Here is a 16,929-nt window from a genome sequence, read left to right as displayed (position 1 = left end):
GGGCCCTCGCCTCTCCTGGGCCCCAAACTCTCGCCTCTCCTGGGTCCTGAACTCTCGCCTCTCCCGGGCCCCGATCACATCGCTCCACGATCTCTCACCGCTCCTTCGCCCCGACCTCGCCACTCCTGCTGTACCTGCCCACGCTCCAATCACCGACCTGGACCTTGATGATGTCCCTTTTCACTGCTGTCGCTCTCCTGCTCCAGCACGTGCTGCTCCCTGGTGTGGTACACTGCCACACTGCTCCTTCCACTCCCCGGCCTGCTCCGATAGCGCCTTTCACGACCACCGGATGTCTCAACGTGCTTTACAGCCAATGAAGTACTTTTGGAGTGTGGTCACTGTTGTAATGTGCGAAACACAGCAGCCAATTTGCACACAGCAAGCTCCCACACACAGTGATGTGATAATGGGCAGATAATGTGTTTTAGTGATGTTGATTGAGGGATAAATATTGGCCCCAGGACACCGGGGAGAACTCCCCTGCTCTTCTTCGAAATAGTGCCCTGGGATCTTTTACATCCACCCGCGAGAGCAGACGGGGCCTCGGTTTAACGTTTCTATCTCTCTATCTCTGTAATCTTCTACAGCCCCACAACACAGAAACATAGAAAATAGATGTAGGAGTAGGCCATTCGGCCCTTCGAGCCTGCACCACCATTCAATAAGATCATGGCTGATCATTCACCTCAGTATCCCTTTCCTGCTTTCTCTCCATACCCCTTGATCCCTTTAGCCGTAAGGGCCATATCTAACTCCCTCTTGAATATATCCAATGAACTGGCATCAACAACTTTCTGTGGTAGAGAATTCCACAGGTTAACAACTCTCTGAGTGAAGAAATTTCTCCTCATCTCAGTCCTAAATGGCTTACCCCTTATCCTTAGACTATGTCCCCTGGTTCTGGACTTCCCCAACATCGGGAACATTCTTCCTGCATCTAACCTGTCCAGTCCCGTCAGAATTTTATATGTTTCTATGCGATCCCCTCATTCTTCTAAACTCCAGTGAATACAACGCCCCCCCGAGATGTCTGCACCCCTCTAATTCTGCTCTCCTGACCATCCCTGATTATAATCGCTCCACCATCGGTGGCCGTGCCTTCTGTTGCCTGGGTCCCAAGCTCTGGAACTCCCTCCCCAAACCTCTCCGCCTCTTGACCTCTGTCTCCTCCTTTAAGGCGCTCCTTAAAACCAACCTCTTTGACCCAGCTTTGGTCACTTGCGCTAATTTCTACTTATGCGGCTCGGTGTCAAATTTTTATGACATAATACTCCTGTGAAGCACTTCACGGCGTTAATGGCACTATATAAATAACATTTCTTGTTATTCCCTTCTCCCTCATAATAAATATTGGCCCAGGACACCCCGGAGAACTCCACTGCTCTTGTTCAAAATAGTGCCCTGGGATTTTTTTACGTCCACCTGAGAGAGCAGACAGGGCCTCAGTTTAATGTTTCATCCGAAAGACGGCACCTCTGACAGTGCGGCGCTCCCTCAGTACTGCCCCTCCGACAGTGCAGCGCTCCCTCAGTACTGCCCCTCCGACAGTGCAGCACTCCCTCAGTACTGCCCCTCTGACTGTGCAGCACTCCCTCAGTACTGCCCCTCCGACAGTGCGGTGCTCCCTCAGTACTGCCCCTCCGACAGTGTGGTGCTCCCTCAATACTACCCTCCGACAGTGCGGCGCTCCTTCAGTACTGCCCCTCCGACAGTGCAGCGCTCCCTCAGTACTGGCTCTCTGACAGTGCGGCACTCCCTCAGTACTGCCCCTCTGACAGTGCAGCGCTCCCTCAGTACTGGCTCTCCGACAGTGCAGCACTCCCTCAGTACTGCCCCTCCGACAGTGCGGGGTTCCCTCAGTACTGCCCCTCCGACAGTGCGGGGCTCCCTCAGTACTGCACTGGGAGTGTCAGCCTGGATTTTGCGCTCACGTCCCTGGAGTGGGTTTCGAACCCGCGACTTGCTGACTCCGAGGCGAGAGAGAGCGCTGCGCACTGAGTCAGGGCTGAGCAACTGTGCCGTGTCTGCCTCGACGTGTCAGAAGGAAAGGGTTAATGCGAAGAGTAATCCTGGCTGGGACTGTGGTGCACTGCAGCCGCAGCAGCTAATGGAGCGTGTGGGATCAATTACTGACGGGGATTTTAAGGATAGTGGAAGGAGCAGTTAACAATGAGATAGCCTGTCATCTCGTTGGGTAGTTGCTGCTTGACCACACAACTGCTTCGGCTGAGAAAGCGATTACAGAATGCAGATACACTGCCCCCTCGCAGACAATCAACTCAACCAGGAGACAGGTGAGGACCAGCCCGGAAATGTGGGGGTGGGCGAGAGACCGAGAGGAACACAGGAGCAGGAGTCGGCCATTCGGCCCCTCGAGCCTGCTCCGCCATTCAGTACGATCATGGCTGATCCGATCATGGACTCAGCTCCACTTCCCCGCCTGCTTCCCATAACCCTTGTGGGCGAGGGAGAGGGAGAGGAAGAAATTGGGAGAGGCAGATTGAGAAAGGGAGCTTAAGAGTAAGAAAGAAAAGAAAGACTTGCATTTATATAGCACCTTTCACAACCACCGGACGTCTCAAAAACGTGGGTGAACGAGAAAGGATGTGAGAGAACGAAGAAATGTGGAGAGGAAAACAAGCGAGTGAGCAAGGAATTACAGCCGGAGGAAACGAGTCAGTAAGGACATTGACGGTCTAAGAAGGAAGACAATCAGTCTAATGGCTGACATTGTAATAGTTTGAGAGATTCGAGCTTTTTCATTCTGCCTCCCGAGACAACCCTTGGGCTATTGGTGAACTGGTTTCCCCCGGGATTCCCCGCAGCGTGCTGGTTCCACACCTCGGGCCACAATCAGCGTGCACGCTCCTTCTGTTTTGTGTTCGTCAAGCAATGCTCGGCTGTTTCAGTATTACTCTGATAACTCTGACACTGGCCCACAGGCTGAGCCGCCCTGTCGGAGGGGCAGTACTGAGGGAGTGCTGCACTGTCGGAAGGGCAGTACTGAGGGAGTGCCGCACTGTCGGAGGGGCAGTACTGTGGGAGTGCCGCACTGTCGGAGGGGCAGTACTGAGGGAGTGCTGCACTGTCGGAGGGGCAGTACTGAGGGAGTGCCGCACTGTCGGAGGGGCGGTACTGAGGGAGCGCCGCACTGTCGGAGGGGCAGTACTGAGGGAGCGCCACACTGTCGGAGGGGCAGTACTGAGGGAGTGCCGCACTGTCGAAGGGTCAGTACTGAGGGAGTGCCGCGCTGTCGGAGGGGCAGTACTGAGGGAGTGCCGCACTGTCGGAGGGGCAGTACTGAGGGAGCGCCGCACTGTAGGAGGGGCAGTACTGAGGGAGCGCCGCACTGTCGGAGGGGCAGTACTGAGGGAGCGCCGCACTGTCGGAGGGGCAGTACTGAGGGAGCGCCGCACTGTCGGAGGGGCAGTACTGAGGGAGCGCCGCACTGTCGGAGGGGCAGTACTGAGGGAGCGGCGCACTGTCGGAGGGGCAGTACTGAGGGAGCGGCGCACTGTCGGAGGGGCAGTACTGAGGGAGTGCCGCACTGTCGGAGGGGCAGTACTGAGGGAGTGCCGCACTGTCGGAGGGGCAGTACTGAGGGAGCGCCGCACTGTCGGAGGGGCAGTACTGAGGGAGCGGCGCACTGTCGGAGGGGCAGTACTGAGGGAGTGCCGCACTGTCGGAGGGGCAGTACTGAGGGAGTGCCGCACTGTCGGAGGGGCAGTACTGAGGGAACTTTGCACTATCGGAGGTGTACGAAAAAGATCCCTGACACTATTTTGAAGACGGGCAACTGATGTAAAGTCCCAAATGGTTCATTCACATCCTTTGGAGAAGGAAATCTGTCGCGCCAACCCGGTCTGGCCGACATGTGACTCCTGGCGCACACCAGCATGGCTGAATCTTAACTGCAGTGGGCCTCGCCTGGCACTCAGTTGAACCAAACTTCTACCAGCGCTTCTCCAAGCTGGCCCACCTTCTCAGCGCAACAAGGACATTCCCCAAATCACAACAGTGACCACACTCCTACAGTACGTCACTGGCTGCAAAGCGCTTTGAGACATCTGCTGGTTGTGAAAGGCGCTATAAAAATACAAGTCTTGTTTTCTTTTTAAACGCTGGCTTTCCAGCAATGCCCACATCCTGAAAATGAATTTTAAAAAACAGGAGTGTAGGGAGGGAAGCCGCCAAATCAGGGAACATGGGAAGAAGTTCCTGGATTGAGTGTATAATCACTCGGGATGGATTTCCTGAGGGATCACTGGACCGATTGGATTGCCCATGCAGTACATTACTTCTGCCTCAGAAAGTATTACCCCGGGGAATCCTGTCGATTAACTGGGCCAGCACTGGAAACCGCCAAGCCCGCACATTACAGAAGGAAAATGCTAATAGCTTCCTCTCAACAAGCTGAAAGTGGTAGACTTGTCTTACACCCTATTACGATGGAACGCTCTTCATTGCTTTAAAGGTCAGCCGGTTTATAGCAGAGTCACACAAACAGAATGCGTGACGTCCACAGTGTTTCAGTAAATATTCACTGTACAAAAGTTAAAGACTTGGGTATCAATTTTTTGTTTGTTTCTGTCCCAATCAAACGGAGGCTGACTCAGCTAATTATGTCCTGGGATGTTTTATGTACTGTGTTCCTCAAACAACTCGATGCATCAATACACGTAGGGGCAGAGAATTAATGAAGAACCATCTTCTCCAGCCCTTTCCCAGTGTTCACTCTTCACACCATCATCTGAGCCTCTCCCCTGTTCTCTCCATCTTCAAAATCCTTCCCAACCACGCTTTCCACCACCTCTCCTAATCTTTCCCTTCCCGAATTGCCGTCCGTTTCATTGTGCCCATCTGTGAAGTTCCTTTTTATTACGTTGAGTCTTTAACCAAGTCGCACCCAGGATGTTATCAGAACTTTTGATCCCTTTTTCCGGTCAACATTTACCATTGTAATTTTCTATGTCAACATTTCCCATGTGTCAGTGGTCACGGCGCAGTTCCGGGCTCTGGCCACCAGGTGGCTCTGCACAGAAAATTGCTGAGGGCTCTCTTCCAACTCCGCCGCCATCTTGTTCCTGACCAAAACCTTCTGCTCATCAACTGCAACACCACAAATTTACTGGTAGTGATTTTCAACTCTTCCTTTGTCACCTAGATACGGAAGGATGTGACCACAACTGGCAGAAGTTCCTGGGCCACTGCTATCGGTACTTTTCCCACAGACGCTTGTGGGAGAATGCGGAGAAGGATTGCCGGGGGCACGGGGCTCACCTGGCCAGCATTCACTCAGCTGAGGAGAAGGAGTTCTTGAACAGTGAGACTTCCTAAGTGCATGTGTTACATGTTCGGCCGGTGTGGTCATTATGGTTGGCCATCTGTTGGCAGTACTACATTGGGTATAGAGGTTGCCAACCCTCCAGACTACCCTGGATTCTCCAGGAATTAATGATTAACACTGCTGCCAGCAAATCCGGGAGAGAAATCATAGGGGAAATTAAGAAAGTGTGTATTTTTCATTAGTTAGAAAAATATTGGAGAAGGATTAAGAAAATGGCTGTTTGGCACGGCGGGTTGGGGGGTTTGTGGAGGGCGGTCGAAGGTGGGAGGTCCCGTGATGAACTCTCCAGGACTACGTCCAAGCAGAGTTGGCAACCCTACTATCCATTGAGCTCTGCTGAAGATCGTGTGTGAGAGAGCCTGGGGTGAAGACAAGATCAGACGTGGCAACGAAACGCAACACACGAGCAGAGGGCATGGGATTCACCATAGAGGGTGAGGAGGAAACCAAGCATAAGGAGACACAAATTAGAAAAATGGGGAGAAACATTTAAATGTTGGTGTTCAGGGAGATTTGGGTGTCCCTTGTGCAAGAAACACAGAAAGCGAGCATGCAGGTACAGCAAGCAATAAGGGAGGCAAATGGCACGGTGGCCTTTATTGCAGGGGGTTGGAGTACAACAGTAAGGAAGTCTTGCTACAATTGTACAGGGCCCTGGTGAGACCACACCTGGAGTACTGTGCACAGTTTGGGTCTCCTTATCTAAGGAAGGATATACTTGCTTGGTGGCAGTGCAACGAAGGTTCACCAGACTAATTCCTGGAATGGGAGGGTTGGCCTGTGAGGAGAGATTGTGTAGAATGGGCCGATACTCTGTGGAGTTTAGAAGAACGAGAGGCGATTCTCATTGAATCGTGTCAGATTCCGAGAGGGATTCAGCGGGTAGATGCAGGGAGGATGTTTCCCCCGGGCTGGGGAGTCAAGAACCAGGGATCACAGTCTCAGGGTAAGGGGTCGGCCATTTAGGACTGAGATGAGGAGGAATTTCTTCACTCAGAGGGTGGTGAATCTTTGGAATTCTCTGCCCCAGAGGGCTGTGGAGGCTCAGTCTCTGAGTATATTCAAGGCTGAGATCGATAGATATTTGGACTCTCGGGGAATCGAGGGATATGGGGATCGGGCAGGAAAGTGAAGTTGAGGTCGAAGATCAGCCGTGATCTTATTGAATGGCGGAGCAGGCTCGAGGGGCCGTAGGGCCGACTCCTGCTCCTAATTCTTGTGCGTTTATGTTCTTGTGTAAATTGCTCAAAGCTGTTACCACCTATCGACTGGTATCAAAAGGAGTTGTTTAATGTTTTGAGAAGCCCAGCTGTAGGCCCGAGGCTCACAGTGCAAGAGAACACAAAGGGTTAACAGTGTAAGAGAGAAGACAATAAGAGAAAAGAAAGTTGGGTTTTGAATCACGGAATGATACAGCACAGAAGGATTGCCATCCAGCCCATCATGTCTGTGCTGGCTCTCCGACAGAGCCATTCAATTAATCCCAACAACTCACAACAATCACTGCGTAAAAAGAAAAATTCTGCTTGTCTCCCCTACTTGCCAGCTATGTGAATTGGTGACTCCAAGCTTATAAGAACATAAGAATTAGGAGCAGGAGTCGGCCATTCGGCTCCTCGAGCCTGCTCCGCCAATCAATGAGATCATGGCTGATCTTCGACCTCACCTCCACTTTCCGCCTGATCTCCGTGTCCCTCGATTCCCCCAGAGTCCAAATATCTCTCGATCTCAGCCTTGAATATACTCAGAGACTGAGCCTCCACAGCCCTCTGGGGCCGAGAATTCCAAAGATTCACCTCCCTCTGAGGGAAGAAATTCCTCCTCATCTCAGTCTTCAATGGCAGCACCCTTGGGTTTTAAAGGCTGTAGATTGTCGGAGGCTGGGTAAGTTGAGGGGGGCGAGGAATCGACAACTTTGTCAGCCTCGAGGGGGAAAGCAGCAGGAGACAGAGTGAAGTCAACAAGAGACTCAACATCGTGAGAAGGCAGGGAATAGAAAAGAATTGGCAGAGACTCGGAGCAGGTTACTTGCTACGGAGAATATTCATTTTACAACAAAATGAACCAGAATGAAATCCTCAGGGCTGGTCTTTCCGCTCATTGCTGCCCCTGTTAGTGCCCCGGGAGGGGCAGCAATGGAGGGTGGGCGGCCAGCTCCCAGCTCCCCGCCGGGACGTTCGGGGCCGGTATCGGCGGGACACGGAGCATTACCGCCCGGGGGAGGTGAGCCGGTGTGTAACGCCCCCTGGGCGGGACTCCGGCTCGATTCGTACCTCCTGCCCGATCCGTACGCCCCGCGGTGTGCCCCCTGCTGGGACCACCTGGGAAAGCGGGCGGCTCGAGCTGTCGCGGCCACAGAGAGGGAAGGAATGCCCACCTCGGGCAAGCGAGGTTGGTTTGTATTTTATTTGTTGGCGATGTATGTTGTGGTGGCATGGGCTGTGTATTGGGAATGTTTCTGGTGGGTTGTTTTCTCACCCCACAGACCACTCTCGGAGCGCTCCCGGGCCGGCTGTTTAGCTCAGGATTGACCCTTGCTCAGCCGGCCTAGCGCCCTGAGAGAGATACACACACAACGCCTCCCGTAGTGCCCCGCCCATACTCAGGGCCCCGCCCACACTCAGGGCCCCGCCCCTGCCCCACACTCGGAGCCCCGCCCCTGCCCCACACTCGGGGCCCCGCCCCTGCCCCACACTCGGGGCCCCGCTCCTGCCCCACACTCAGAGCCCCGCCCCTGCCCCACACTCAGAGCCCCGCTCCTGCCCCACACTCGGAGCCCCGCTCCTGCCCCACACTCAGAGCCCCGCCCCTGCCCCACACTCGGGGCCCTGCTCCTGCCCCACACTCGGAGCCCCGCTCCTGCCCCACACTCAGAGCCCCGCTCCTGCCCCACACTCGGAGCCCCGCTCCTGCCCCACACTCAGAGCCCTGCCCCTGCCCCACACTCGGGGCCCTGCTCCTGCCCCACACTCGGGGCCCCGCCCCTGCCCCACACTCGGGGCCCGCCCCTGCCCCAGGGTCCCGCCCCTGCCCCACACTTGGGGACCGCTACCCTACACTCGGGGCCCTGCTCCTACCCCACACTCGGGGCCCCGCCCATGCCCCACATTCGGGGCCCCGCTCCTGCCCTACACTCGGGGCCCTGCTCCTGCCCCACACTCGGGGACCGCTACCCCACACTCGGGGCCCCGCCCCTGCCCCACACTCGGGGCCCTGATCCTGCCCCACACTCGCGGGCCGCTGCCCAATGTTACTGACTGAGGCACAAACTGTTCTTGATGGGAGCAGGATTGCCCCGCTGCCATTATCGCCCCGAAATGAGCAAAGCTGAAAATCGAGCCCTCAGTCTCCTGACGTTTTATGTCTGTCCCGTGTGTAGGTCTGGGTCGGGAGTATGCTTGGATCGGTCTGAACGACAGGACAATTGAAGAGGACTTCCAGTGGACCGACAGCACTCCTTTGGTATGTTTTGATCAGGCCTGTAGGAGCCACTCTATAATCAGGGCCTCGATTGTTGCCACGGTAACAAAGGATAAAAGCAGCAATTTGAGAATTTGAGTTGCACAGTTTTATTCGTGTATGCACCTGAGAAAAATTCCAATACTAGGAAAGCCATTCAGTCAGTCCGACTCACTCCTCTCGTGTCAGCCGTAGCTCAGTGGGGTCAGCACCCCTCGCTTCTGAGTCTTGGGGTCATAGGTTCAAGCCCCACTCCAGAGTTGTGAGCATAAAGTTTCGGATGACACTCCCAGTGCAGTACTGAGGGAGCGCCGCACTGTCAGAGGTGCAGTACTGACGGAGTGCCGCACTGTCAGAGGGGCAGTACTGAGTGAGTGCTGCACTGTCAGAGGGGCAGTACTGAGGGAGCCCCACACTGTCGGAGGGGCAGTACTGAGGGAGTGCTGCACTGTCAGAGGGGCAGTACTGAGGAAGTGCTGCACTGTCGGAGGGGCAGTACTAAGGGAGCCCCGCACTGTCGGAGGTGCAGTACTGAGGGAGTGCTGCACTGTCAGAGGGGCAGTACTGAGGGAGCCCCGCACTGTCGGAGGGACAGTACTGAGGGAGTGCCGCACTGTCGGAGGTGCTGTCTTTCGGATGAGGCATGATACCGAGGCCCTGTCTGCTCTCTCAGGTGGAGGTAAAACCGCAGCTGAGTTCTCCCCGGTGTCCTGGCCAACAGTTATCCCTCCACCAACACCTAAAAACAGATTATCCCGTCATTATCTCATTGCTGTTTGTGGGAGCTTGCTATGCAAAAAGTTGGCTGCTGCGTTTCCCACATTACAACAGTAACTACACTTCAAAAGTGTTTAATTTTTTTTTAAGTGCTTTGTGACGTCCACAGGTTAAAACAGATAGGAGTAATACTCAAGGAGTGATGCCCCTATTGGAATAATCGGCCTGGAAAGGTCATAGAGTGAACGGCATTCGAGGTCTGTAAGATGCTATATAAATGTAAATTCTTTCTTTATTCTTCAGTCTTCTTTACTCAAAGTCTGTGGCACTGAAGTGCCCCTTGACCACCTCAGAAAATGTTTGGTTTGTTGTCCTTGTTCAGGTGAGGGAACACTCTTGATTTCGAGCATCCATTGCCATCATCTAACACTCGCAGGGCAGGTACAACATGGGTTAAAGTTCCCTCTAATCCGCCCCAATAAATCCCAACCTCAGGATAACAACTCCTCCGGCAACACTTATTTTGCACTCCTGTGGCTGCTCGGAGTGAGACTGCCACTTGAGGCCAAATTAGGGGAGTTTTATGCTGAGGAGCAGTGCCGACTGGAAGCTGGCTCCAGGCTGCCCAAACTCATCAAACTGCACGAGATTCGGAGCCAGGTCCCAACGGTGAAAGGCTTGTATCAAACCCACAGCACGAGCCAGTTCCCCTCCTCCCTGCAGCTCTGATAGACACGCTTGCATGCACAGACACTCGTGGTGATGTGCACACGTACACACAAACACACATACAGGCACACACGGACACGCATGCATGCACACACACACATACGAACAGACATGCACACACACACATGGACACACATACACAAATACACATGAACACACACACACGCACACAAACTTGCATGCACACGCATGAACACACATGCACGCACGCACACACAAGCATGCATGCACACACAAACACATGTGCACATACACACGAACACACACTACACGTATGGACGTGTTTCCTTCGCTTGTTTCTGGTGCTGCACACTCTGGTATTCATTTCCTGTCTTGGAACAAAGTACAGAGCTCTGAGTTCTGACAAGCATAACCGTAGACACCTGCATCCACTCTCAGGCACAGAGAGTGACCGGTCAGTGTGAGTAAACCAGGAGCGACTGGACACACTCAGGCACAGAGAGTGACCGGTCAGTGTGAGTAAACCAAGAGCCACTGGCCACTCTCAGGCACAGAGAGTGACCGGTCAGTGTGAGTAAACCAGGAGCCACTGGCCACTCTCAGGCACAGAGAGTGACCGGTCAGTGTGAGTAAACCAAGAGCCACTGGCCACTCTCAGGCACAGAGAGTGACCGGTCAGTGTGAGTAAACCAGAAGCCACTGGCCACTCTCAGGCACAGAGAGTGACCAGTCAGCATGGGTAAACCAGGAGCCACTGGCCACTCTCAGGCACAGAGAGTGACCGGTCAGCATGGGTAAACCAGGAGCCACTGGCCACTCTCAGGCACAGAGAGTGACCGGTCAGCATGGGTAAACCAGGAGTCACTGGCCACTCTCAGGCACAGAGAGTGACCGGTCAGCATGGATAAACCAGGAGCCACTGGTCACTCTCAGGCACAGAGAGTGACCGGTCAGTGTGAGTAAACCAGGAGCCACTGGCCACTCTCAGGCACAGAGAGTGACCGGTCAGTGTGGGTAAACCAGGAGCCACTGGCCACACTCAGGCACAGAGAGTGACCGGTCAGTGTGAGTAAACCATGAGCCACTGGCCACTCTCAGGCACAGAGAGTGACCGGTCAGTGTGGGTAAACCAGGAGCCACTGGCCACTCTCAGGCACAGAGAGTGACCGGTCAGTGTGGGTAAACCAGGAGCCACTGGCCACTCTCAGGCACAGAGAGTGACCGGTCAGTGTGAGTAAACCAGGAGCCACTGGCCACTCTCAGGCACAGAGAGTGACTGGTCAGTGTGAGTAAACCAGGAGCCACTGGCCACTCTCAGGCACAGAGAGAGTGACCGGTCAGTGTGAGTAAACCAGGAGCCACTGGCCACTCTCAGGCAAAGAAATTGACCGGTCAGTGTGAGTAAACCAGGAGCCACTGGCCACTCTCAGGCACAGAGAGTGAATGGTCAGTGTGGGTAAACCAGGAGCCACTGGCCACTCTCAGGCACAGAGAGTGAATGGTCAGTGTGAGTAAACCAGGAGCCACTGGCCACTCTCAGGCACAGAGAGTGAATGGTCAGTGTGAGTAAACCAGGAGCTACTGGCCACTCTCAGGCACAGAGAGTGAATGGTCAGTGTGAGTAAACCAGGAGCCACTGGCCACTCTCAGGCACAGAGAGTGAATGGTCAGTGTGAGTAAACCAGGAGCCACTGGCCACTCTCAGGCACAGAGAGTGACTGGTCAGTGTGAGTAAACCAGGAGCCACTGGCCACTCTCAGGCACAGAGAGTGAATGGTCAGTGTGAGTAAACCAGGAGCCACTGGCCACTCTCAGGCACAGAGAGTGACTGGTCAGTGTGAGTAAACCAGGAGCCACTGGCTGTTTTATGGGTCTCAGAAACCCTGGGTGTGCAAAAAGTCACAATGCAAGTAGAAAGGTTTTGAAACGGTTAACAGCTGAGATAAGCCGAGCTCCCGCGGATATTTTCTGCCGATATGTTGAATGGATTTTCACCGTACTGATGGCTCTGATGACAGGACTAGATTGGATGGAGCTGGAAGGTATCTGATGCTTCACGAGACTGTTGGACCTCATGGCTTGTTGCTCTTTGTTTTGTTTTTTGATAAGAAACACATAGCTTTAAACTGTAAAGGAAGCTCGCACAATTGTTATCTCATCTCACACTCTTGGACCAGACACCAAAACAGAGCTTGTTATTTTTACAAGCTTCCTTGCCTCGCGCTATGTTACTGCTTCAATTATACTCAATGTCCCTTTCAACTCCCCTCTCCTAAATTCCAAATACACCATGTGCTCCTCCCTGCTTCCTCGCTGGGTGCGACCTGGAGCTCGGGGGCGGGATGTCACCTGACAGGAACCTGCAATTTCACCTCCTCCAGATTTTCCTCCCTCGTCCCTCGAAGGTTCCGATAATTTTGGAAGGGAGTTCCACATGCTCTAGGAACCTCCAATCTCTCCCTCTTCATAGGTGCATGGGGTTTGATTACTATCCCTCCCCATCCACCACCTTCAACACTCACTCCCTCCACCACCGGCGACCCCTGGCTGCAGTGTGCACCATCTACAAGATGCACTGCAGCAACTCGCCAAGGCTTCTTCGGCAGCACCTCCCAAACCCGCCTAGAAGGACAAGGGCAGCAGGCCCATGGGAACACCACCACCTCCACGTTCCCCTCCCAGTCACACACCATCCTGACTTGGAAATATATCGGCCGTTCCTTCATCGTCGCTGGGTCACAATCCTGGAACTCCCTCCCTAACAGCACTGTGGGAGCACCTTCACCACACGGACTGCAGCGGTTCAAGAAGGCGGCTCACCACCACCTTCTCAAAGGACAATTAGGGATGGGCAATAAATGCCGGCCTTGCCAGCGAAGCCCACATCCCGAGAATTTAAAAAATACATCTCGACCCACAGAACACATCCCAGTTGAGCCCAATCCTGTCACAGGAAGCAAGATAGGAACAGGAGGAGGCCATTCAGCCCCTCGAGCCTGTTACACAGGAACAGGAGGAGGCCATTCAACCCCTCGAGCCTGTTACACAGGAACAGGAGAAGGCCATTCAGCCCCTCGAGCCTGTTACACAGGAACAGGAGGAGGCCATTCAGCCCCTCGAGCCTGTTACACAGGAACAGGAGGAGGCCATTCAGCCCCTCGAGCCTGTTACACAGGAACAGGAGACCCATTCAGCCCCTCGAGCCTGTTACACAGGAACAGGAGGAGGCCATTCAGCCCCTCGAGCCTGTTACACAGGCGGGAGCTCGGAGCAGCGCGAGTCCGGGGTCGGCGAGAGGCCTATAAAGGCCAGCGGGAGTCGAGCAGTCAGTCGAGGAGGCGGGAGCTCGGAGCAGCGCGAGTCCGGGGTCGGCGAGAGGCCTATAAAGGCCAGCGGGAGTCGAGCAGTCAGTCGAGGAGGCGGGAGCTCGGAGCAGCGCGAGTCCGGGGTCGGCGAGAGGCCTATAAAGGCCAGCGGGAGCTCGGAGCAGTCAGTCGAGGAGGCGGGAGCTCGGAGCAGCGTGAGTCCGGGGTCGGCGAGAGGCCTATAAAGGCCAGCGGGAGCTCGGAGCAGTCAGTCGAGGAGGCGGGAGCTCGGAGCAGCGCGAGTCCGGGGTCGGCGAGAGGCCTATAAAGGCCAGCGGGAGTCGAGCAGTCAGTCGAGGAGGCGGGAGCTCGGAGCAGCGCGAGTCCGGGGTCGGCGAGAGGCCTATAAAGGCCAGCGGGAGTCGAGCAGTCAGTCGAGGAGGCGGGAGCTCGGAGCAGCGCGAGTCCGGGGTCGGCGAGAGGCCTATAAAGGCCAGCGGGAGTCGAGCAGTCAGTCGAGGAGGCGGGAGCTCGGAGCAGCGCGAGTCCGGGGTCAGCGAGAGGCCTATAAAGGCCAGCGGGAGCTCGGAGCAGTCAGTCGAGGAGGCGGGAGCTCGGAGCAGCGCGAGTCCGGGGTCGGCGAGAGGCCTATAAAGGCCAGCGGGAGCTCGGAGCAGTCAGTCGAGGAGGCGGGAGCTCGGAGCAGCGCGAGTCCGGGGTCGGCGAGAGGCCTATAAAGGCCAGCGGGAGCTCGGAGCAGTCAGTCGAGGAGGCGGGAGCTCGGAGCAGCGCGAGTCCGGGGTCGGCGAGAGGCCTATAAAGGCCAGCGGGAGCTCGGAGCAGTCAGTCGAGGAGGCGGGAGCTCGGAGCAGCGCGAGTCCGGGGTCGGCGAGAGGCGTACCGGTGCAGCTACAGGGAGAAGGCAAAAAAACAAAGGTGACGTCACAGCCTAGGGGGTAAGTGATTGGCTGGTGATTGGTGAGTAGTTTTTCTTTTTCTTCTTATATTGGTCAGTAACTTTTAACATTGTTATTACCAGTTTAAGTGTATCTAAGGGTTAAGACATGGCAGGAGAGCTCGGTCGGGTGTTATGCTCCTCCTGTACCATGTGGGAACTCAGGGACGCTTCCAGTGTCCCTGACGACTACGTGTGTGAGAAGTGTATCCGCCTCCAGCTCCTGACGGTCCGCGTTACGGAATTGGAGCTGAAGGTGGATTCACTCTGGAGCATCCACGATGCTGAGAATGACGTGAGTATCACGTGTAGTGAGTTGGTCTTACCGCAGGGAAAGGGTCCACAGCCAGATAGGGAATGGAAGACCAACAGGAAGAGTAGAGCAAGGAAGGTAGTGCAGGGGTCCCCTGCGGTCATCCCCCTGCAAAACAGATACACCACTTTGGGTACTGTTGAGGGAAATGACTCATCAGGGGAGGGCAGCAGCAGCCAAGTTCATGGCACCGTGGCTGGCTCTGCTGCACAGGAGGGCAAGAAAAAGAGTGGGAGAGCGATAGTGATAGGGGATTCAATTGTGAGGGGAATAGATAGGCGTTTCTGCGGCCGCAACCGAGACTCCAGGATGGTATGTTGCCTCCCTGGTGCAAGGGTCAAGGATGTCTCGGAGCGGGTGCAGGACATTCTGAAATGGGAGGGAGAACAGCCAGTTGTCGTGGTGCACATTGGTACCAACGACATAGGCAAAAAAAGGGATGAGGTCCTACGAAACGAATTTAAGGAGCTAGGAGCTAAATTAAAAAGTAGGACCTCAAAAGTAGTAATCTCGGGATTGCTACCAGTGCCACGTGATAGTCAGAGTAGGAATCGCAGGATAGCGCAGATGAATACGTGGCTTGAGCAGTGGTGCAGCAGGGAGGGATTCAAATTCCTGGGGCATTGGGACCGGTTCTGGGGGAGGTGGGACCAGTACAAACCGGACGGTCTGCACCTGGGCAGAACTGGAACCAATGTCCTAGGGGGAGTGTTTGCTAGTGCTGTTGGGGAGGATTTAAACTAATATGGCAGGGGGATGGGAACCAATGCAGGGAGACAGAGGGAAACAAAAAGGAGCCAAAAGCAAAAGACAGAAAGGAGATGAGGAAAAGTGGAGGGCAGAGAAACCCAAGGCAAAGAACAAAAAGGGCCACTGTACAGCAAAATTCTAAAAGGACAAAGGGTGTTAATAAAACAAGCCTGAAGGCTTTGTGTCTTAATGCAAGGAGTATCCGCAATAAGGTGGATGAATTAATTGTGCAAATAGATGTTAACAAATATGATGTGATTGGGATTACGGAGACGTGGCTCCAGGATGATCAGGGCTGGGAACTCAACATTCAGGGGTATTCAACATTCAGGAAGGATAGAATAAAAGGAAAAGGAGGTGGGGTAGCATTGCTGGTTAAAGAGGAGATTAATGCAATAGTTAGGAAAGACATTAGCTTGGATGATGTGGAATCTATATGGGTAGAGCTGCAGAACACCAAAGGGCAAAAAACGTTAGTAGGAGTTGTGTACAGACCTCCAAACAGTAGTAGGGATGTTGGGGAGGGCATCAAACAGGAAATTAGGGGTGCATGCAATAAAGGTGTAGCAGTTATAATGGGTGACTTTAATATGCACATAGATTGGGCTAGCCAAACTGGAAGCAATACGGTGGAGGAGGATTTCCTGGAGTGCATAAGGGATGGTTTTCTAGACCAATATGTTGAGGAACCAACTAGGGGGGAGGCCATCTTAGACTGGGTGTTGTGTAATGAGAGAGGATTAATTAGCAATCTCATTGTGCGAGGCCCCTTGGGGAAGAGTGACCATAATATGGTGGAATTCTGCATTAGGATGGAGAATGAAACAGTAATTTCAGAGACCATGGTCCAGAACTTAAAGAAGGGTAACTTTGAAGGTATGAGGCGTGAATTGGCTAGGATAGATTGGCGAATGATACTTAGGGGGTTGACTGTGGATGGGCAATGGCAGACATTTAGAGACCGCATGGATGAAGTACAACAATTGTACATTCCTGTCTGGCGTAAAAATAAAAAGGGGAAGGTGGCTCAACCGTGGCTATCTAGGGAAATCAGGGATAGTATTAAAGCCAAGGAAGTGGCATACAAATTGGCCAGAAATAGCAGCGAACCTGGGGACTGGGAGAAATTTAGAACTCAGCAGAGGAGGACAAAGGGTTTGATTAGGACAGGGAAAATGGAGTACGAGAAGAAGCTTGCAGGGAACATTAAGGCGGATTGCAAAAGTTTCTATAGGTATGTAAAGAGAAAAAGGTTGGTGAAGACAAACGTAGGTCCCCTGCAGTCAGAATCAGGGGAAGTCATAACGGGGAACAAAGAAATGGCGGATCAATTGAACAAGTACTTTGGTTCGGTATTCACTAAGGAGGATACAAACAACCTTCCGGATAT

General features: G+C 54.0%; 1 protein-coding gene across 1 annotated transcript in view; it reads left to right on the top strand.

Annotated features, from left to right (window-relative positions):
• The window catches only part of ncanb (neurocan b), a 237,038-nt gene that overhangs the window by 203,802 nt on the left and 16,307 nt on the right, over positions 1–16,929 (top strand). The window contains exons 8-9 of the mRNA XM_070861067.1: positions 5,168–5,326; positions 8,730–8,812. Coding sequence (XP_070717168.1) covers positions 5,168–5,326; positions 8,730–8,812 — 242 coding nt within the window. The remainder of the gene's footprint in view (positions 1–5,167; positions 5,327–8,729; positions 8,813–16,929) is intronic.

This window comes from Pristiophorus japonicus, chromosome 18 (assembly GCF_044704955.1).
Source record: "Pristiophorus japonicus isolate sPriJap1 chromosome 18, sPriJap1.hap1, whole genome shotgun sequence".
NCBI lineage: Eukaryota > Metazoa > Chordata > Chondrichthyes > Pristiophoridae > Pristiophorus > Pristiophorus japonicus.
The sequence above is the reverse complement of the archived record's forward strand: the minus strand, read 5'-3'. Positions and strand labels throughout refer to the sequence as shown.